The sequence below is a fragment of the Salvelinus fontinalis genome, chromosome 7 (assembly GCF_029448725.1).
Source record: "Salvelinus fontinalis isolate EN_2023a chromosome 7, ASM2944872v1, whole genome shotgun sequence".
NCBI classification, from domain to species: domain Eukaryota; kingdom Metazoa; phylum Chordata; class Actinopteri; order Salmoniformes; family Salmonidae; genus Salvelinus; species Salvelinus fontinalis.
In genome coordinates, this window is record NC_074671.1 from 61,833,755 (window position 1) to 61,857,198 (window position 23,444).

General features: G+C 44.6%; 1 protein-coding gene across 3 annotated transcripts in view; it reads right to left on the reverse strand.

Moving 5' to 3' along the window:
• nhsb (Nance-Horan syndrome b (congenital cataracts and dental anomalies)) overlaps positions 1–23,444 on the reverse strand; it is a 172,479-nt gene that overhangs the window by 20,516 nt on the left and 128,519 nt on the right. For 2 of the 3 annotated variants that reach the window (XR_008760284.1, XM_055930243.1), the window contains exon 2: positions 1,414–1,566. Coding sequence is in view for 2 of the 3 variants with exons in the window: in XM_055930243.1 (XP_055786218.1) it covers positions 1,414–1,566 (153 nt within the window). In the remaining variant the exon portion in view is untranslated. Of the gene's footprint in view, positions 1–1,413; positions 1,567–8,120; positions 8,340–23,444 lie in introns of those variants that run through there. The other variant, XM_055930244.1, reaches the window with a different exon arrangement.

A 23,444-nucleotide genomic window follows, 5' to 3' on the forward strand; every position in this document is an offset into this window, starting at 1 on the left:
GTATTAGGTGGTTTATGTTAGGTGGTGTATATTAGGTGGCGTGTGTTAGGTGGTGTGTGTTAGGTGGTATATGCTAGGTGGTATATGCTAGGTGGTGTATATTAGGTGGCGTGTGTTAGGTGGTGTATATTAGGTGGCGTGTGTTAGGTGGCGTGTGTTAGGTGGTGTGTGTTAGGTGTTGTATGTTAGGTGGTATATGCTTGGTGGTGTATATTAGGTGGTGTATGTTAAGGGGTGTGTGTTAGGTGGTGTGTGTTAGGTGGTGTATGTTAGGTGGTGTATGTTAGGTGGTGTATGTTAGGTGGTGTGTGCTAGGTGTTAGGTGGTGTGTGTTAGGTGGTGTATATTAGGTGGTGTATGTTAAGTGGTGTGTGTTAGGTGGTGTATGTTAGGTGGTGTGTGTTAGGTGGTGTATGTTAGGTGGTGTGTGTTAGGTGGTGTATGTTAGGTGGTGTATATTAGGTGGTGTATGTTAAGGGGTGTGTGTTAGGTAGTCTGTGTTAGGTGGTGTGTGTTAGGTGGTGTATATTAGGTGGTGTATGTTAAGTGGTGTGTGTTAGGTGGTGTATGTTAAGTGGTGTATGTTAAGTGGTCTGTGTTAGGTGGTGTATGTTAGGTGGTGTGTGTTAGGTGGTGTATATTAGGTGGTGTATGTTAAGTGGTGTGTGTTAGGTGGTGTATGTTAAGTGGTATATGCTAGGTGGTGTATGTTAAGTGGTGTGTGTTAGGTGGTGTATGTTAGGTGGTGTGTGTTAGGTGGTGTATGTTAGGTGGTGTGTGTTAGGTGGTGTATGTTAGGTGGTGTATGTTAGGTGGTGTGTGTTAGGTGGTGTGTGTTAGGTGGTGTATGTTAGGTGGTGTGTTAGGTGGTGTGTGTTAGGTGGTGTATATTAGGTGGTGTATGTTAAGTGGTGTATATTAGGTGGCGTGTGTTAGGTGGTGTATGTTAGATGGTGTGTGTTAGGTGGTGTATATTAGGTGGCGTGTGTTAGGTGGTGTGTGTTAGGTGGTATATGCTAGGTGGTGTATATTAGGTGGCGTGTGTTAGGTGGTGTATATTAGGTGGCGTGTGTTAGGTGGCGTGTGTTAGGTGGTGTGTGTTAGGTGTTGTATGTTAGGTGGTATATGCTAGGTGGTGTATATTAGGTGGCTTGTGTTAGGTGGTGTATATTAGGTGGCGTGTGTTAGGTGCTGTATATTAGGTGGCGTGTGTTAGGTGGTGTGTGTTAGGTGTTGTATGTTAGGTGGTATATGCTAGGTGGTGTATATTAGGTGGCGTGTGTTAGGTGGTGTGTGTTAGGTGATGTGTGTTAGGTGGTGTGTGTTAGGTAATGTATGTTAGGTGGTGTGTGTTAGGTGGTGTATATTAGGTGGTGTATGTTAGGTGGTGTGTGTTAGGTGGTGACCTCTCACCTCTGTGCAGGGCTCGCAGGCTCTGCTTGGCACATCTGTGGAGCTCCTCTACGCATGGTGGCCGGCTGCAGGGGTGAAACACGTTGTGGTGCTGGTGCCATGGGGCCTGGTAGTGCACTGTTAGCTTACTCTCCACATCCAGGTTAGAGACAGCTGGGGAGACAGACAACAGGAGAATACATTGGTCATATTTATATTATTGAAATGATGTTCTTCGAAAGACAGACAGCAGGTTAGATTCTACTGTACTTTTCATTCATTGGCTGTTGTGATTGTTATTCATTGATAGGGATATGAAGATTTAAAAAATATATATAATTTAACGTTTAATTAACTAGGCAAGTCAATTAAGAACAAATTATTATTTACAATGATGGCTTAAGATAGGGAGAGAGAGAACAGGAGAATAGATCATTATTATTCATTTGCACATAAATTATTTTTTGCTATCACTGGGAGAGAAGACTCTCAGCTATGTTTTTAGACACGGTATGAGCCCAACGGTATGACCCCAACAGTATGACCCCAACGGTATGACCCCAACATTATGACCCCAACAGTATGACCCCAACGGTATGACCCCAACAGTATGACCCCAACAGTATGACCCCAACAGTATGAGCCCAACAGTATGACCCCAACAGTATGAGCCCAACAGTATGATCCCAACAGTATGACCCCAACAGTATGAGCCTAACAGTATGACCCCAACAGTATGAGCCCAACAGTATGACCCCAACAGTATGACCCCAACAGTATGAGCCCAACAGTATGACCCCAACAGTATGACCCCAACAGTATGAGCCCAACAGTATGACCCCAACGGTATGACCCCAACAGTATGAGCCCAACGGTTTGACCCCAACGGTATGAGCCTAACAGTATGACCCCAACAGTATGACCCCAACAGTATGACCCCAACAGTATGACCCCAACAGTATGACCCCAACGGTATGACCCCAACAGTATGACCCCAACAGTATGACCCCAACGGTATGACCCCAACAGTATGACCCCAACAGTTTGACCCCAACGGTTTGACCCCAACGGTATGACCCCAACGGTATGACCCCAACAGTATGACCCCAACGGTATGACCCCAACAGTATGAGCCCAACGGTTTGACCCCAACGGTATGAGCCTAACAGTATGACCCCAACAGTATGACCCCAACAGTATGACCCCAACAGTATGACCCCAACGGTATGACCCCAACAGTATGACCCCAACAGTATGACCCCAACGGTATGACCCCAACAGTATGACCCCAACAGTTTGACCCCAACGGTATGACCCCAACGGTATGAGCCCAACAGCCTTCCATTTACTTTGGTTGTCCAGCTACAATCATACCAAGACCTTGATGTAAATCAATACATTATATATACATATAATTCAAGAAATTATATATACAAATAAATCAATACATTATATATACATATAATTTATATACACATATATATTGAAATATTTCCGAGCAAAGGATCAAAATGTGATTCTGACGTTGAACTTCGAGGAAACCCGCCCAACATGAACAGGAGGAAGACAGGAGTTATGAAACCAGTCACTGCCATTCCATACCAGCAGGGGGCAGTAACACATATCAACATCAACTGAATTAAGCCGACAACGGCTCCAATGACAGTCGTCCATGTTTCCTCAAAACACCATCTCTGCTGCTGTTATACATCAACACACAGATGCACAGGAACATCTGATTTAAAGAGGCGGTGGTGTTGTTATGATTCAGACAAAAGACAACGCTGCTTTTATCCTCCAAGGCTGGGAGACGGGGATGACAGGAGGAGAGAGATGAACAGAAGATACGAGGGAGATGTAACCCTCTTTCTTTCATCATCTTTTATCTTCTGGCCTTGCTTTCATTTCAATCCTCATATTACAACAGCAGCATCTGTTCATTAACATCTACAGTAGGTGTGTGTGTGTGTGTGTGTGTGTGTGTGTGTGTGTGTGTGTGTGTGTGTGTGTGTGTGTGTGTGTGTGTGTGTGTGTGTGTGTGTGTGTGTGTGTGTGTGTGTGTGTGTGTGTGTGTGTGTGTGTTCGCTGTGCGTGTCTGAGAGTTAGTTCGCTGGGTTCGTGTGTGTAGTCTGTTGTTTCCTTGAATAACCCAGGCTCATCTGTAACCAGGCAACCCTTCCTATCTGATGTAGGATGAATAGAACGATCTCTATCAATCCATAATCATGAGACTAATGTGGATGAGACGATCTGTCCAGGTCTGATGATTTCAGCCCAGAGAAAGCAGAACATTCAACAGGTCCCTGACAGCCAGGAAATGAATAAACACAGCTAGCTTGCACAGTGTATGTTACCAGCTGGGTTGTGCCTCTATACAAGACTGTGTTAGCCTGCTAAAGCTTCAGGTCTCAGACAAGGTTATTCATCACACTGTTGCACAAGACTGTGTTATCCCAATGAGCTAAAGCCTTTGACCTCCATCAGTGGGCTACCAGTCTTGTGGTGCACAGGAGAGCGAAGGTGTAGAGCCATGCGTCCTCCGAAACACAACCCCTCCAAGCCGCACTGCTTCTTGACACACTGCTCGCTTAACCCGGAAGTCAGCCGCACCAATGTGTCGGAGGAAACACCGTATAATTGACGACCGAAGCCAGCCACACCAATGTGTCGGAGGAAACACTGTTTAACTGGCGACCGAAGCCAGCCACACCAATGTGTCAGAGGAAACACCGTATAACTGGCAACCGAAGCCAGCCACACCAATGTGTCAGAGGAAACACAGTATAACTGGCAACCGAAGCCAGCCACACCAATGTGTCGGAGGAAACACTGTTTAACTGGCAACCGAAGCCAGCCACACCAATGTGTCAGAGGAAACACCGTATAACTGGCGACCGAAGCCAGCCACACCAATGTGTCGGAGGAAACACCGTTTAACTGGCAACCGAAGCCAGCCGGGTCAATGTGTCGGAGGAAACACTGTTTAACTGGCGACCGAAGCCAGCCACACCAATGTGTCAGAGGAAACACCGTATAACTGGCGACCGAAGCCAGCCACACCAATGTGTCGGAGGAAACACTGTTTAACTGGCGACCGAAGCCAGCCACACCAATGTGTCAGAGGAAACACCGTATAACTGGCAACCGAAGCCAGCCGGGTCAATGTGTCGGAGGAAACACTGTTTAACTGGCGACCGAAGCCAGCCGCACCAATGTGTCAGAGGAAACACTGTTTAACTGGCGACCGAAGCCAGCCACACCAATGTGTCAGAGGAAACACTGTTTAACTGGCGACCGAAGCCAGCCACACCAATGTGTCAGAGGAAACACTGTTTAACTGGCGACCGAAGCCAGCCACACCAATGTGTCAGAGGAAACACTGTTTAACTGGCGACCGAAGCCAGCCACACCAATGTGTCGGAGGAAACACTGTATAACTGGCGACCGAGGCCAGCCACACCAATGTGTCAGAGGAAATACCGTATAACTGGCGACCGAAGCCAGCCACACCAATGTGTCGGAGGAAACACTGTTTAACTGGTGACTGAAGCCAGCCACACCAATGTGTCAGAGGAAACACTGTTTAACTGGTGACTGAAGCCAGCCACACCAATGTGTCAGAGGAAACACTGTATAACTGGTGACTGAAGCCAGCCGGGTCAATGTGTCAGAGGAAACACTGTTTAACTGGTGACTGAAGCCAGCCGGGTCAATGTGTCAGAGGAAACACTGTTTAACTGGCGACCGAAGCCAGCCACACCAATGTGTCGGAGGAAACACTGTATAACTGGCAACCGAAGCCAGCCACACGAATGTGTCGGAGGAAACACTGTTTAACTGGTGACTGAAGCCAGCCGCACCAATGTGTCAGAGGAAACACTGTATAACTGGTGACTGAAGCCAGCCGGGTCAATGTGTCGGAGGAAACACCGTATAACTGGTGACTGAAGCCAGCCGCACCAATGTGTCGGAGGAAACACCGTATAACTGGCGACCGAAGCCAGCCACACCAATGTGTCAGAGGAAACACCGTATAACTGGCGACCGAAGCCAGCCACACCAATGTGTCGGAGGAAACACCGTATAACTGGCGACCGAAGCCAGCCACACCAATGTGTCGGAGGAAACACCGTATAACTGGTGACTGAAGCCAGCCGCACCAATGTGTCGGAGGAAACACCATATAACTGGCGACCGAAGCCAGCCACACCAATGTGTCGGAGGAAACACCGTATAACTGGTGACTGAAGCCAGCCACACCAATGTGTCGGAGGAAACACCGTATAACTGGCGACCGAAGTCCGCTTGCAGACGCCCGGCCCGCCACAACGAGTCGCTTTAGCGCAATGGGACAACCCTCCCCTAACCCGGACAAAGTTGGGCCAATTGTGCGCCGCCTCATGGGTCTCCCGGTCACGGCCGGCTGTGACACAGGCTGGGATCGAACCCAGGTCTGTAGTGACGCCTAAAGCACTGCAATGCAGAGCCTTAGACCGCTGTGCCACTTAGGAGGCCCACCTAGGGCTTTTAAATGACACTGAAGTGAGTACTGATAATGACAAGGGAAGAAATCGATACAGTTTGAATTTCTGATATTATTTTTGACTAATTACCATATCGTATCGTTTTCACAATATTATTTTGGCGCAAGGTAGCTGCACCAAAACTGTTTACTTCATAGCTTGTTCTCCATCTTCTTTTTAAACAGGGAGACAATTTGTTTTCAGCATTTTTGTTGAATCGCAACACATATAGAATCGTGAGAATCATAAGAATGACAATATGTTTCATATCATCTCCTAAGTATCGTGATAATATTGTATTGTGAGGTTCCTGACAATTCCCCGCCTAGTTACTGCCTTCAGCCACTGCTGCTGTAATGGAGTAGAGGTGGTGGATTCAGCCTCTGCTGCTGTAATGGAGTAGAGATGGTGGATTCAGCCTCTGCTGCTGTAATGGAGTAGAGGTGGTGGATTCAGCCTCTGCTGCTGTAATGGAGTAGAGGTGGTGGATTCACCCTCTGCTGCTGTAATGGAGTAGAGATGGTGGATTCAGCCTCTGCTGCTGTAATGGAGTAGAGGTGGTGGATTCAGCCTTTGCTGCTGTAATGGAGTAGAGATGGTGGATTCAGCCTCTGCTGCTGTAATGGAGTAGAGGTGGTGGATTCAGCCTCTGCTGCTGTAATGGAGTAGAGGTGGTGGATTCAGCCTTTGCTGCTGTAATGGAGTAGAGATGGTGGATTCAGCCTCTGCTGCTGTAATGGAGTAGAGGTGGTGGATTCAGCCTCTGCTGCGGTAATGGAGTAGAGGTGGTGGATTCAGCCTCTGCTGCTGTAATGGAGTAGAGGTGGTGGATTCACCCTATGCTGCTGTAATGGAGTAGAGGTGGTGGATTCAGCCTCTGCTGCTGTAATGGAGTAGAGGTGGTGGATTCACCCTCTGCTGCTGTAATGGAGTAGAGGTGGTGGATTCACCCTCTGCTGCTGTAATGGAGTAGAGGTGGTGGATTGAGTAGAGGTGGTGGATTCAGCCTCTGCTGCTGTAATGGAGTAGAGGTGGTGGATTCAGCCTCTGCTGCTGTAATGGAGTAGAGGTGGTGGATTCACCCTCTGCTGCTGTAATGGAGTAGAGATGGTGGATTCAGCCTCTGCTGCTGTAATGGAGTAGAGCTAGTGGATTTGTGTCACGTACTGTTACAGCACACCCTCCACCTCTCCTTTCCTCATTTGTTCTCCTCTCCTCCTCTCTTTCCTCTCTCCTCTCATCTTCTCTCCTCTCCTCTCCTTCTTTCCTTTCCTCCTTCTCTCCTCTCCTCTCTTCCATTCCTTTCCTCCTCTTCTCCTCTACTCTCTTCCTCTCCTCTTTTCTCCTCTCCTCTCCTCTCCTCTCCTCTCCTCTCCTCTCCTCTCCTCTCCTCTCCTCATGCACTCTGCCTGCCTGCCTCTCCTCCCTCTCCTCTCCTCTCCTCTCCTCCTCCTCTCCTCCTCCTCTCCTCCAGATAGCTTATGCAGCAGCAGTGTATCATCAGAGAATGCAGTGGATTTTAAAGAGTCAATTACTCAGCAACATTTTCTTCCTCACATCACATGGTTTTAGTGCTGTGCATCATCAAGAAACATATCAGAGAGAGAGAGAGAGAGAGACAGAGAGAGAGAGCGAGAGATAGAGAGAGATATTTAAATATATAGAGAGATATATATATAGAGAGAGAGAAAGAGAGAGAAAGAAAGAGAGGAGAGAGAGAGGAGAGAGAAGAGAGAGAGAGAGGAGAGAGAGAAAAGGGAAGAGAGAGGAGAGAGAGAGAGGACTTCCACGAGCGTTCCTTCTCCCTATGCACTGAACACAGTCATTGTTTCACAGAAAACAGCATCAACAACAGCATAATATTAAGCATAATGATCACGATAACCAACAAAGGCTTGCAGTGGATACATAACACACACACACACACACACACACACACACACAGTACACACCTCTAACTATCGCCCGAGTTGGATCAGCCAAACCCAGTGCGTGACCTTTCAAGTCATCCCTATGTCCAGCCATTCAGCTAGCACCAAACATCTGCACAACAGAGGTGGTTGGATGAGTAACCTTCCCTGAAGACTTGCGTTAGGTCTGAAGACTCGATGACAGTCAGTCACACACGCTCCATCCTTACACTAGCGCAATGTCAGTCACTCACCTGTCCCTCATGTTATGTCTAGCCTTCATCCCTCCTCCTACCTGCAATGTCCTTCTCCTGTCTTCCTCCTCTCCTAATCCTCTTCCTCCTCTGCATGCGACAGGGAGGAATCGTTCTCTGCGAGTTACCCATCCCTGCGTGTTATCCATCTCCCGCTTCAGTGGCTACACTGAGAGACGGACGGGGCAGCATGTCCGTGAGAGACAGAGACCAACTCAGGTCTGACAGAGTGGACGAGCTCTCTCTGTATCTGACTGATACTGTACTCTCTCTCTCTCTCTCTCTCTCTCTCTCTCTCATCTGCTCTCTCTCCTCTGCTCTCTCCATCGTCTCTCCTCTCTGCCTCTCTCTCTCCTCTCTCCTCTCCTTTCCCTCTCTCCTCTCTCTCTCTCTCTCTCTCTCTCTCTCTCTCTCTCTTCTGTCTGCAGGTGTGGACTCAGCAGTTTACAGCATCATCAGCCTGGCCCAGGAACTTATCCCACTCCAGAGCAGCAGAGAGGACTAGTAACAGTTTTGACAAGCTGTAACTTCAATACCACTTCCACAGTGTAGACTGTGTACAGCAATATGTAGACTGTGTACAGCAATATGTAGACTGTGTACAGCAATGCGTAGACTGTGTACAGCAATATTTAGACTGTGTACAGCAATATGTAGACTGTGTACAGCAATGTGTCTCCTCCAAGATGCAGGTTCCAGTCAGGAACAACACCTTGTTACACAGTATGTGATGTAAATACCACATTATAGGATAGAAACTGACCAACCTAGACTCAATACTTATATGTTGTGCATATATCTCTCCTCCTAAATTTATTAACACACTAATATACAGTCGTGGCCAAAAGTTTTGAGAATGACACAAATATAAATTTTCACAAAGTCTGCTGTCTCAGTGTCTTTAGATATTTTTGTCAGATGTTACTATGGAATAGTATAATAACAAGCATTTCATAAGTGTCAAAGACTTTTATTGACAATTACATGAAGTTGATGCAAAGAGTCAATATTTGTTGACCCTTCTTTTTCAAGACCTCTGCAATCCTCCCTGACATGCTGTCAATTAACTTCTGGGCCACATCCTGACTGATGGCAGCCCATTCTTGCATAATCAATGCTTGGAGTTTGTCAGAATTTGTGGGCTTTTGTTTGTCCACCCGGCTCTTGAGGATTGGCCACAAGTTCTCAATGGGATTAAGGTCTGGGGAGTTTCCTGGCCATGGACCCAAAATATCGATGTTTTGCTCCCCGAGCCACTTTTGCCTTATGGTAAGGTGCTCCATCTGTCTGGAAAAGGCATTGTTCGTCACCAAACTGTTCCTGGATGGTTGGGAGAAGTTGCTCTCTGAGAATGTGTTGGTACCATTCTTTATTCATGGCTGTGTTCTTAGGCAAAATTGTGAGTGAGCCCACTCCCTTGGCTGAGAAGCAACCCCACACATGAATGGTCTCAGGATGCTTTACTGTTGGCATGACACAGAACTGATGGTAGCGCTCACCTTGTCTTCTCCGGACAAGCTTTTTCCGGATGCCCCAAACAAACGGAAAGGGGATTCATCAGAGAAAATGACTTTACCCCAGTCCTCAGCAGTCCAATCCCTTTACCTTTTGCAGAATATCAGTCTGTCCCTGATGTTTTTCCTGGAGAGAAGTGGCTTCTTTGCTGCCCTTCTTGACACCAGGCCATCCTCCAAAAGTCTTCGCCTCACTGTGCATGCAGATGCACTCACACCTGCCTGCTGCCATTCCTGAGCAAGCTCTGTACTGGTGGTGCCCCGATCCCGCAGCTGAATCAACTTTAGGAGACGGTCCTGGCGCTTGCTGGACTTTCTTGGGCGCCTTGAAGCCTTCTTCACAACAATTGAACAGCTCTCCTCGAGTTCTTGATGATCCGATAAATGGTTGATTTAGGTGCAATCTTACCGGCAGCAGTATCCTTGCCTGTGAAGCCCTTTTTGTGCAAAGCAATGATGATGGCACATGTTTCCTTGCAGGTAACCATGGTTGACAGAGGAAGAACAATGATTCCAAGCACCACCCTCCTTTTGAAGCTTCCAGTCTGTTATTCGAACTCAATCAGCATGACAGAGTGATCTCCAGTCTTGTCCTCGTCAACACTCACACCCGTGTTAACAAGAGAATCACTGACATGATGTCAGCTGGTCCTTTTGTGGCAGGGCTGAAATGCAGTGGAAATGTTTTTTGGGGATTCAGTTCATTTGCATGGCAAAGAGGGACATTGCAATTAATTGCAATTCATCTGATCACTCTTCATAACATTCTGGAGTATATGCAAATTGCCATCATACAACCTGAGGCAGCAGACTGAAAATGTATATTTGTGTCGTTCTCAAAGCTTTTGGCCACGACTGTACACCATTTAGCTCTATATGCTTCGGAAAATGGTCTGTATTTGACACTTGTTTCTGAGCAGCTCTACAGTAATGATATTAAAAGCTGTAACAGGGCTGTAACAGGGCTGTATAATGCAGCAGCTCTACAGTAATGATATTAAAGGCTGTAACAGGGCTGTAACAGGGCTGTATAACGCAGCAGCTCTACAGTAATGATATTAAAGGCTGTAACAGGGCTGTAATAGGGCTGTAACAGGGCTGTATAATGCAGCAGCTTTATAGTAATGATATTGAAGTCTGTAACAGAGCTGTAACAGGGCTGTATAATGCAGCAGCTCTACAGTAATGATATTAAAGGCTGTAACAGGGCTGTAACAGGGCTGTATAATGCAGCTCTACAGTAATGATATTGAAGGCTGTAACAGGGCTGTATAATGCAGCAGCTCTACAGTAATGATATTAAAGGCTGTAACAGGGCTGTAACAGGGCTGTAACAGGGCTGTAACAGGGCTGTATAATGCAGCAGCTCTACAGTAATGATATTGAAGGTTGTAACAGGGCTGTAACAGGGCTGTATAATGCATCAGCTCTACAGTAATGATATTGAAGGCTGTAACAGGGCTGTAACAGGGCTGTATAATGCAGCAGCTCTACAGTAATGATATTGAAGGTTGCAATAGGGCTGTAACAGGGCTGTAACAGGGCTGTATAATGCAGCAGCTCTACAGTAATGATATTGAAGGTTGTATTAGGGCTGTAACAGGGCTGTAACAGGGCTGTATAATGCAGCAGGCAGATAGAGCTCAGATAGTCCAGATGCCACAGCCCCTCCTCTCTCTCTCTTCCTAGTGCAGCTGCAGCAGATATACAAGTCATTAGTGGTGAAAAGTATTAGTGCAGACAAATCTGGGTCAGAACAGAGTAGAACACACAGCCAGCGCATTGGTGCTGGTGATGAGGGGTCATGGTGTGTGTGTGTGTGTGTGTGTGTGTGTGTGTGTGTGTGTGTGTGTGTGTGTGTGTGTGTGTGTGTGTGTATGAGAGTGAGTGGGTGGGTTGGGGGGGGGGGGGGTTGTGTTTAGAAGGCTGTTGTAGGAGAGAGGATATTATTGTACTGTACATAATCATCCTGAGTAAATAACACGGTCAGTATAGTTAATCGCCCCTGCAGGTCTCCATAGTCAAATAATAACACGAAGGTCAGTATTGTTAATCACCCCTGCAGGTCTCCATAGTCAAATAATAACACGGAGGTCAGTATTGTTAATCACCCCTGCAGGTCTCCATAGTCAAATAATAACACGGAGGTCAGTATTATTAATCACCCCTGCAGGTCTCCATAGTCAAATAATAACACGGAGGTCAGTATTGTTAATCACCCCTGCAGGTCTCCATAGTCAAATAATAACACGGAGGTCAGTATTGTTAATCACCCCTGCAGGTCTCCATAGTCATTTAATAACACGGAGGTCAGTATTGTTAATCACCCCTGCAGGTCTCCATAGTCAAATAATAACACGGAGGTTAGTATTGTTAATCCCCCCTGCAGGTCTCCATAGTCATTTAGCAGACACTTTATCAAAAGCTATTCACAGTTCATAGTGACATTGTGATACATTCAAAATATGTGGAAAAATACTGTCTCTGTGGGAAACTCTCCCTCTCTCTCCCTCGCTCTCTCTCCCTCCCTCTCTCTCTCTCCCTCTCTCTCTCTCTCTCCCTCTCTCTCCCTCTCTCTCTCTCTCTCTCTCTCTCTCTCTCTCTCTCTCTCTCTCTCTCTCTCTCTCTCTCTCTCTCTCTCCCTCCCTCTCTCTCTCTCCCTCTCTCTCTCTCTCTCCCTCTCTCTCCCTCGCTCTCTCTCCCTCGCTCTCTCTCTCTCTTTCCATCTCTGACAGCAGAGTGGGGGATGGGCGCACGGCGGACGGCAGTGGCGTGTATATCTGCCTGTTCCTCACAGCTGGCTACCTAAAGGTGATCCTGATAGCGTTTGATAATCCCACAACGATACAACTACGCTCAGCTATGCTTTCACCAAATACTGCTGGGTCCTGTTATGGGACTGTTGTTGACTATAGACACCACATCAAGTCTAGAGACACCACATCAAGACTATAGACACCACATCAAGACTATAGACACCACATCAAGACTATAGACACCACATCAAGACTATAGACACCACATCAAGTCTAGAGACACCACATCAAGACTATAGACACCACATCAAGACTATAGACACCACGTCAAGACTATAGACACCACGTCAAGACTATAGATACCACACCAAGACTATAGATACCACACCAAGACTATAGACACCACATCAAGACTATAGACACCACATCAAGACTATAGACACCACATCAAGACTATAGACACCACATCAAGACTATAGACACCACACCAAGACTATAGACACCACATCAAGACTATAGACACCACATCAAGACTATAGACACCACATCAAGACTATAGACACCACATCAAGACTATAGACACCACATCAAGACTATAGACACCACACCAAGACTATAGACACCACATCAAGACTATAGACACCACATCAAGACTATAGACACCACATCAAGACTATAGACACCACATCAAGACTATAGACACCACATCAAGACTATAGACACCACACCAAGACTATAGACACCACATCAAGACTATAGACACCACATCAAGACTATAGACACCACATCAAGACTATAGACACCACATCAAGACTATAGACACCACATCAAGACTATAGACACCACATCAAGACTATAGACACCACATCAAGACTATAGACACCACATCAAGACTATAGACACCACATCAAGACTATAGACACCACATCAAGACTATAGACACCACATCAAGACTATAGACACCACATCAAGACTATAGACACCACATCAAGACTATAGACACCACATCAAGACTATAGACACCACATCAAGACTATAGACACCACATCAAGACTATAGACACCACATCAAGACTATAGACACCACATCAAGACTATAGACACCACATCAAGACTATAGACACCACATCAAGACTATAGACACCACATCAAGACTATAGACACCACATCAAGACTATAGACACCACATCAAGACTATAGACACCACATCAAGACTATAGACACCACATCAAGACTATAGACACCACATCAAGACTATAGACACCACATCAAGACTATAGACACCACATCAAGACTATAGACACCACATCAAGACTATAGACACCACATCAAGACTATAGACACCACATCAAGACTATAGACACCACATCAAGACTATAGACACCACATCAAGACTATAGACACCACATCAAGACTATAGACACCACATCAAGACTATAGACACCACATCAAGACTATAGACACCACACCAAGACTATAGACACCACATCAAGACTATAGACACCACATCAAGACTATAGACACCACATCAAGACTATAGACACCACATCAAGACTATAGACACCACATCAAGACTATAGACACCACATCAAGACTATAGACACCACATCAAGACTATAGACACCACATCAAGACTATAGACACCACATCAAGACTATAGACACCACATCAAGACTATAGACACCACATCAAGACTATAGACACCACATCAAGACTATAGACACCACATCAAGACTATAGACACCACATCAAGACTATAGACACCACATCAAGACTATAGACACCACATCAAGACTATAGACACCACATCAAGACTATAGACACCACATCAAGACTATAGACACCACATCAAGACTATAGACACCACATCAAGACTATAGACACCACATCAAGACTATAGACACCACATCAAGACTATAGACACCACATCAAGACTATAGACACCACATCAAGACTATAGACACCACATCAAGACTATAGACACCACATCAAGACTATAGACACCACATCAAGACTATAGACACCACATCAAGACTATAGACACCACATCAAGACTATAGACACCACATCAAGACTATAGACACCACATCAAGACTATAGACACCACATCAAGACTATAGACACCACATCAAGACTATAGACACCACATCAAGACTATAGACACCACATCAAGACTATAGACACCACATCAAGACTATAGACACCACATCAAGACTATAGACACCACATCAAGACTATAGACACCACATCAAGACTATAGACACCACATCAAGACTATAGACACCACATCAAGACTATAGACACCACATCAAGACTATAGACACCACATCAAGACTATAGACACCACATCAAGACTATAGACACCACATCAAGACTATAGACACCACATCAAGACTATAGACACCACATCAAGACTATAGACACCACATCAAGACTATAGACACCACATCAAGACTATAGACACCACATCAAGACTATAGACACCACATCAAGACTATAGACACCACATCAAGACTATAGACACCACATCAAGACTATAGACACCACATCAAGACTATAGACACCACATCAAGACTATAGACACCACATCAAGACTATAGACACCACATCAAGACTATAGACACCACATCAAGACTATAGACACCACATCAAGACTATAGACACCACATCAAGACTATAGACACCACATCAAGACTATAGACACCACATCAAGACTATAGACACCACATCAAGACTATAGACACCACATCAAGACTATAGACACCACATCAAGACTATAGACACACATCAAGACTATAGACACCACATCAAGACTGATAGACACCACATCAAGACTATAGACACCACATCAAGACTATAGACACCACATCAAGACTATAGACACCACATCAAGACTATAGACACCACATCAAGACTATAGACACCACATCAAGACTATAGACACCACATCAAGACTATAGACACCACATCAAGACTATAGACACCACATCAAGACTATAGACACCACATCAAGACTATAGACACCACATCAAGACTATAGACACCACATCAAGACTATAGACACCACATCAAGACTATAGACACCACATCAAGACTATAGACACCACATCAAGACTATAGACACCACATCAAGACTATAGACACCACATCAAGACTATAGACACCACATCAAGACTATAGACACCACATCAAGACTATAGACACCACATCAAGACTATAGACACCACATCAAGACTATAGACACCACATCAAGACTATAGACACCACATCAAGACTATAGACACCACATCAAGACTATAGACACCACATCAAGACTATAGACACCACATCAAGACTATAGACACCACATCAAGACTATAGACACCACATCAAGACTATAGACACCACATCAAGACTATAGACACCACATCAAGACTATAGACACCACATCAAGACTATAGACACCACATCAAGACTATAGACACCACATCAAGACTATAGACACCACATCAAGACTATAGACACCACATCAAGACGATAGACACCACATCAAGACTATAGACACCACATCAAGACTATAGACACCACATCAAGACTATAGACACCACATCAAGACTATAGACACCACATCAAGACTATAGACACCACATCAAGACTATAGACACCACATCAAGACTATAGACACCACATCAAGACTATAGACACCACATCAAGACTATAGACACCACATCAAGACTATAGACACCACATCAAGACTATAGACACCACATCAAGACTATAGACACCACATCAAGACTATAGACACCACATCAAGACTATAGACACCACATCAAGACTATAGACACCACATCAAGACTATAGACACCACATCAAGACTATAGACACCACATCAAGACTATAGACACCACATCAAGACTATAGACACCACATCAAGACTATAGACACCACATCAAGACGATAGACACCACATCAAGACTATAGACACCACATCAAGACTATAGACACCACATCAAGACGATAGACACCACATCAAGGCTATAGACACCACCACATCAAGACTATAGACACCACATCAATACTATAGACACCACATCAAGTCGTATAGACACCACATCAAGACTATAGACACCACATCAATACTATAGACACCACATCAAGACTATAGACACCACATCAAGACTATAGACACCACATCAAGACTATAGACACCACATCAAGACTATAGACACCACATCAAGACTATAGACACCACATCAAGACCATAGACACCACATCAAGACTATAGACACCACATCAAGACTATAGACACCACATCAAGACTATAGACACTACATCAAGACTATAGACACCACATCAAGACCATAGACACTACACCAAGGCTATAGACACCACATCAAGACTATGGACACCACATCAAGACTATAGACACCACATCAAGACTATATACACCACATCAAGACTATAGACACCACATCAAGACCATAGACACTACATCAAGACTATAGACACCACATCAAGACTATAGACACCACATCAAGTCGATAGACACCACATCAAGTCGATAGACACCACATCAAGGCTATAGACACCACCACATCAAGACTATAGACACCACATCAATACTATAGACACCACATCAAGACTATAGACACCACATCAAGACTATAGACACCACATCACATCTATATACACCACATCAAGACTATAGACACCACATCAAGACTATAGACACCACATCACATCTATATACACCACATCAAGACTATAGACACCACATCAAGACCATAGACACTACATCAAGACCATAGACACCACATCAAGACTATATACACCACATCAAGACTATAGACACCACATCAAGACTATAGACACCACCACATCAAGACTATAGACACCACATCAAGACTATAGACACCACCACATCAAGACTATAGACACCACATCAAGACTATAGACACCACATCAAGACTATAGACACCACATCAAGACTATAGACACCACATCACATCTATATACACCACATCAAGACTATAGACACCACATCAAGACTATAGACACCACATCAAGACTATAGACACCACATCAAGACGATAGACACCACATCAAGACTATAGACACCACGTCAAGACTATAGACACCACATCAAGTCTATAGACACCACATCAAGTCTATAGACACCACATCAAGACTATAGACACCACATCAAGACTATAGACACCACATCAAGACTATAGACACCACATCAAGACTATAGACACCACATCAAGTCTATAGACACCACATCAAGAATATAGACACCACATCAAGACTATAGACACCACATCAAGACTATAGACACCACATCAAGATTATAGACACCACGTCAAGACTATAGACACTACATCAAGACTATAGACACCATGTAAAGGTTATTAAACTGTAATAAGCTGTGTAAACTAGCCAACAAACAGGTTACGTAGGATCAGGATATAGAGTGTGGTCACCTGACAGTATACGGTTAGTACAAGGTGTTAGACGTTCCAGTGCAGATCTGCAGGATGCCATACAACTCAATGCCATTAAAGAGGTGACCACGTCCTGAAGTAGAGATGTCAACAGGTGTAACACGTGAGAAAAGCAGTAAGCATCATCTGCTGTAGCATATCTCTCCAGCCTGACTTAACTAGTCAAGTGTTATAGAATGGCTCCCAAGACTAGCCATCATCAGCATACAGAAAAGACTGCTTTGTTTGGCACAGCAAGCACAACATATCAGGAGGGTAGGACCAGGGTAGGACAGGCAGACAGTTTAAGAGAAATACCAGGGTAGGACAGGCAGACAGTTTAAGAGAAATACCAGGGTAGGACAGGCAGACAGTTTAAGAGAAATACCAGGGTAGAACAGGCAGACCAGACGGTTTGCTGGGAGGATGGCATGGTACCACACGGATACATGGGCACAGAGAGTGTGGCAGCCTCGGTCCATGTGGCGTTTCAGCCATGCATACCCATGCAGCCCTGCCCAGCTATGCCTCCTATCCAGGTTTGAAATGTTGCTCTCTAAAGCCTGGTGCCCCACTAGAGAGCCAACCAACCAGGCCTGGTTACCCATGGTTACCTAATCAGAAGAGAACCATGGCGTTCTCCCAGAAGCTTGGCTGGTGCGTAGAACCCTCCAATTCAGACAAACAAAGAGGTGTAATGGGTTCGCACTCCAAAATATTTCATAAAGCTATCCCTGATGCAGTAAAACATCAAACACATTGAGTAATGACCTCAGCTTTATGCTACCCATGGTGCCCCCTAAGGCAGAACCTACAGTGCCTTGCAAAAGTATTCATCCCCCTTGGCGTTTTTCCTATTTTGTTGCATTACAACCTGTAATTTAAATATATTTTTATTTGGATTTCATGTAATGGACGTACACAAAATAGTCCAAATTGGTGAAGTGAAATGAGTGCTGTGTGCATATGTATTCACCTCCTTTTACTATGAAGCCCCTAAATAAGATCTGGTGCAACCACTTACCTTCAGAAGTCACATAATTAGTTAAAGTCCACCTGTGTGCAATCTAAGTGTCACATGATCTGTCATATGATCTCAGTATATATACACCTGTTCTGAAAGGCCCAAGAGTCTGCAACACCACTAAGCAAGGGGTACCACCAAGCAAGCGGCACCATGAAGACCAAGGAGCTCTCCAAACAGGTCAGGGACAAAGTTGTGGAGAAGTACAGATCAGGGTTGGGTTATAAAAAAATATCCGAAACTTTGACATCCCACGGAGCACCATTAAATCCATTATTAAAAAATGTAAAGAATATGGCACCACAACAAACCTGCCAAGAGAGGGCCGCCCACCAAAACTCACAGACCAGGCAAGGAGGGCATTAATCAGAGAGGCAACAAAGAGACCAAAGATAACCCTGAAGGAGCAGCAAAGCTCCACAGCGGACATTGGAGTATCTGTCCATAGGACCACTTTAAGCCGTACACTCCACAGAGCTGGGCTTTATGGAAGAGTGGCCAGAAAAAAAGCCATTGTTTTAAGAAACAAATAAGCAAACACGTTTGGTGTTTGCCAAAAGGCATGTGGGAGACTCCCCAAACATATGGAAGAAGGTACTCTGGTCAGATGAGACTAAAATTTAGCTTTTTGGCCATCAAGGAAAACGCTATGTCTGGCGCTAACCCAACACCGCTCATCACCCCGAGGATACCATCCCCACAGTGAAGCATGGTGGTGGCAGCATCATGCATGGGTGGATGTTTTTCATTGGCAGGGACTGGGAAACTGGTCAGAACTGAAGGAATGATGGATGATGCTAAATACAGGGAAATTCTTGAGGGAAACCTGTTTCAGTCTTCCAGAGATTTGGAACGGAGGTTCACCTTCTAGCAGGAAAATGACCGTAAGCATACTGCTAAAGCAACACTCGAGTAGTTTTAGGGAAAACATTTAAATATCTTGGAATGGCCGAGACAAAGCCCAGATCTCAATCCAATTGAGAATATGTGGTATGGTTTGAAGATTGCTGTACACCAGCGGAACCCATCCAACTTGAAGGAGCTGGAGCAGTTTTGCCTTGAAGAATGGGCAAAAATCCCAGTGGCTAGATGTGCCAACCTTATAGAGACATACCCCAAGAGACTTGCACGCTCAAGTTTTTTTGTCTTATTTCTTGTTTGTTTCACAATAAAAAATATTTTGCATCTTCAAAGTGGCAGGCATGTTGTGTAAATCAAATGATACAAACGCCCCAAAAATCCATTTTAATTCCAGGTTGTAAGGCAACAAAATAGGAAAAATGCCAACGGGGGTGAATAATTTCGCAAGCCACTGTACAGTATATCAAGGCCAGTCACACACATTAACACACCCACAGGAAATGGTGCTGTAGAACTGCTCTTCATGTCGCTTGCTCCTCTAGGAGCCTCATACCGTTTAATCTATGTACACCTTCACTGTCTTCTGTTTAATCTACACACACCCTCACTGTCTTCTGTTTAATCTACACACACCCTCACTGTCTTCTGTTTAATCTACACACCCTCACTCTCTTCTGTTTAATCTACACACCCTCACTCTCTTCTATTTAATCTACACACCCTCACTCTCTTCTGTTTAATCTACACACCCTCACTGTCTTCTGTTTAATCTACACACCCTCACTCTCTTCTGTTTAATCTACACACCCTCACTGTCTTCTGTTTAATCTACGTACACCCTCACCCTCTTCTATTTAATCTAAAAAACACCCTCACTCTTTTCTGTTTAATCTACACACACCCTCACTCTCTTCTGTTTAATCTACACACCCTCACTGTCTTCTATGTAATCTATACACCCTCACTGTCTTCTGTTTAATGTTCACACCCCCCCACTGTCTTCTGTTTAATCTACACACCCCCTCACTGTCTTCTGTTTAATCTACACACCCTCACTCTCTTCTGTTTAATCTACACACCCTCACTCTCTTCTGTTTAATCTACACACACCCTCACTCTCTTCTGTTTAATCTACACACACCCTCACTCTCTTCTGTTTAATCTACACACACTCACTCTCTTCTGTTTATTCTACACACCCTCACTCTCTTCTGTTTAATCTACACACCCTCACTGTCTTGTGTTTAATCTACACACACCCTCACTGTCTTCTGTTTAATCTACACACCCTCACTGTCTTCTGTTTAATCTACACACCCTCACTGTCTTCTGTTTAATCTACACACACCCTCACTGTCTTCTGTTTAATCTACGTACACCCTCACTGTCTTCTGTTTAATCTACACACCCTCACTGTCTTCTGTTTAATCTACGTACACCCTCACTGTCTTCTGTTTAATCTACACACCGCCTCACTGTCTTCTGTTTAATCTACACACCCTCACTGTCTTCTGTTTAATCTACACACCCTCACTCTCTTCTGTTTAATCTACACACACCCTCACTGTCTTCTGTTTAATCTACACACACCCTCACTGTCTTCTGTTTAATCTACACACCCCCTCACTGTCTTCTGTTTAATCTACACACACCCTCACTCTCTTCTGTTTAATCTACACACACCCTCACTCTCTTCTATTTAATCTACACACCCTCACTGTCTTCTGTTTAATCTACACACCCTCACTGTCTTCTGTTTAATCTACACACACCCTCACTGTCTTCTGTTTAATCTACACACCCTCACTGTCTTCTGTTTAATCTACACACCCTCACTGTCTTCTGTTTAATCTACACACACCCTCACTGTCTTCTGTTTAATCTACACACCCTCACTGTCTTCTGTTTAATCTACGTACACCCTCACTGTCTTCTGTTTAATCTACACACCCCCTCACTGTTTTCTGTTTAATCTACACACCCTCACTGTCTTCTGTTTAATCTACACACCCTCACTCTCTTCTGTTTAATCTACACACACCCTCACTCTCTTCTGTTTAATCTACACACACCCTCACTGTCTTCTGTTTAATCTACACACACCCTCACTGTCTTCTGTTTAATCTACACACCCCCTCACTGTCTTCTGTTTAATCTACACACACACTCACTCTCTTCTGTTTAATCTACACACACCCTCACTCTCTTCTATTTAATCTACACACCCTCACTGTCTTCTGTTTAATCTACACACCCTCACTCTCTTCTGTTTAATCTACACACCCTCACTCTCTTCTGTTTAATCTACACACCCTCACTCTCTTCTATTTAATCTGCACACACCCTCACTCTCTTCTGTTTAATCTACCCACCCTCACTCTCTTCTATTTAATCTGCACACACCCTCACTCTCTTCTGTTTAATCTAAACACCCTCACTCTCTTCTGTTTAATCTACACACCCTCACTCTCTTCTGTTTAATCTCCACACACCCTCACTGTCTTCTGTTTAATCTACACACCCTCACTCTCTTCTGCTTAATCTACACACCCTCACTCTCTTCTGTTTAATCTACACACCCTCACTCTCTTCTATTTAATCTGCACACACCCTCACTCTCTTCTGTTTTATCTACACACCCTCACTCTCTTCTGTTTAATCTACACACCCTCACTCTCTTCTATTTAATCTACACACCCTCACTCTCTTCTGTTTAATCTACACACCCTCACTCTCTTCTGTTTAATCTACACACCCTCACTCTCTTCTATTTAATCTGCACACACCCTCACTCTCTTCTGTTTAATCTACACACCCTCACTGTCTTCTGTTTAATCTACACACCCTCACTCTCTTCTGCTTAATCTACACACCCTCACTCTCTTCTGTTTAATCTACACACCCTCACTCTCTTCTATTTAATCTGCACACACCCTCACTCTCTTCTGTTTTATCTACACACCCTCACTCTCTTCTATTTAATCTGCACACACCCTCACTGTCTTCTGTTTAGTCTACACACCCTCACTCTCCTATGTTTAATCTACACACCCTCACTCTCTTCTATTTAATCTGCACACACCCTCACTCTCTTCTGTTTAATCTACACACCCTCACTGTCTTCTGTTTAATCTACACACCCTCGCTGTCTTCTGTTTAATCTACACACCCTCACTCTTTTATGCTTAATCTACCCACACAATCTTTCTCTTAATCTACATATTAACTCTCATTCCAAATCTACACAATCTCTTAAAGTACTGCTAATCTACACACACACACACACACAATCTCACTCCCTTACTCTTCCTAATCGACACACACAATCTCACTCGCGTACTCTTCCTAATCGACACACTCATCGAACTCCATCAGGAGAAGCCAGTTCATCTAAGGGACATTTGCCAAAAAGCAGATAGACTCTTTCCCACAATCATCCTCTCCCCCCGGAGCCTTAGAAGACTTTAAAGCTGTCCTCTCCTCTATCTTTAAAGCTCTGGTTTCCTCATTTCCCCCCAGACTGCTACTTCTGCCCTTTAATTATTCCAACCAGTTGAGACGTGTACTGCCCAGTCCCAGCCCATGTATTAACACTGCGGTTCATATGGGAACGGCGCTTTCAGGAACTTCCACAAGAAAAAAGAAACAATAGCCTAGAGAGCTTTGACAAACTGATGTTTAAATGTTACTCCAGTGGATCTAGTCAAAGGGACGGATTTGGTCTTCTGTTGAACACAGGAACACTTCCC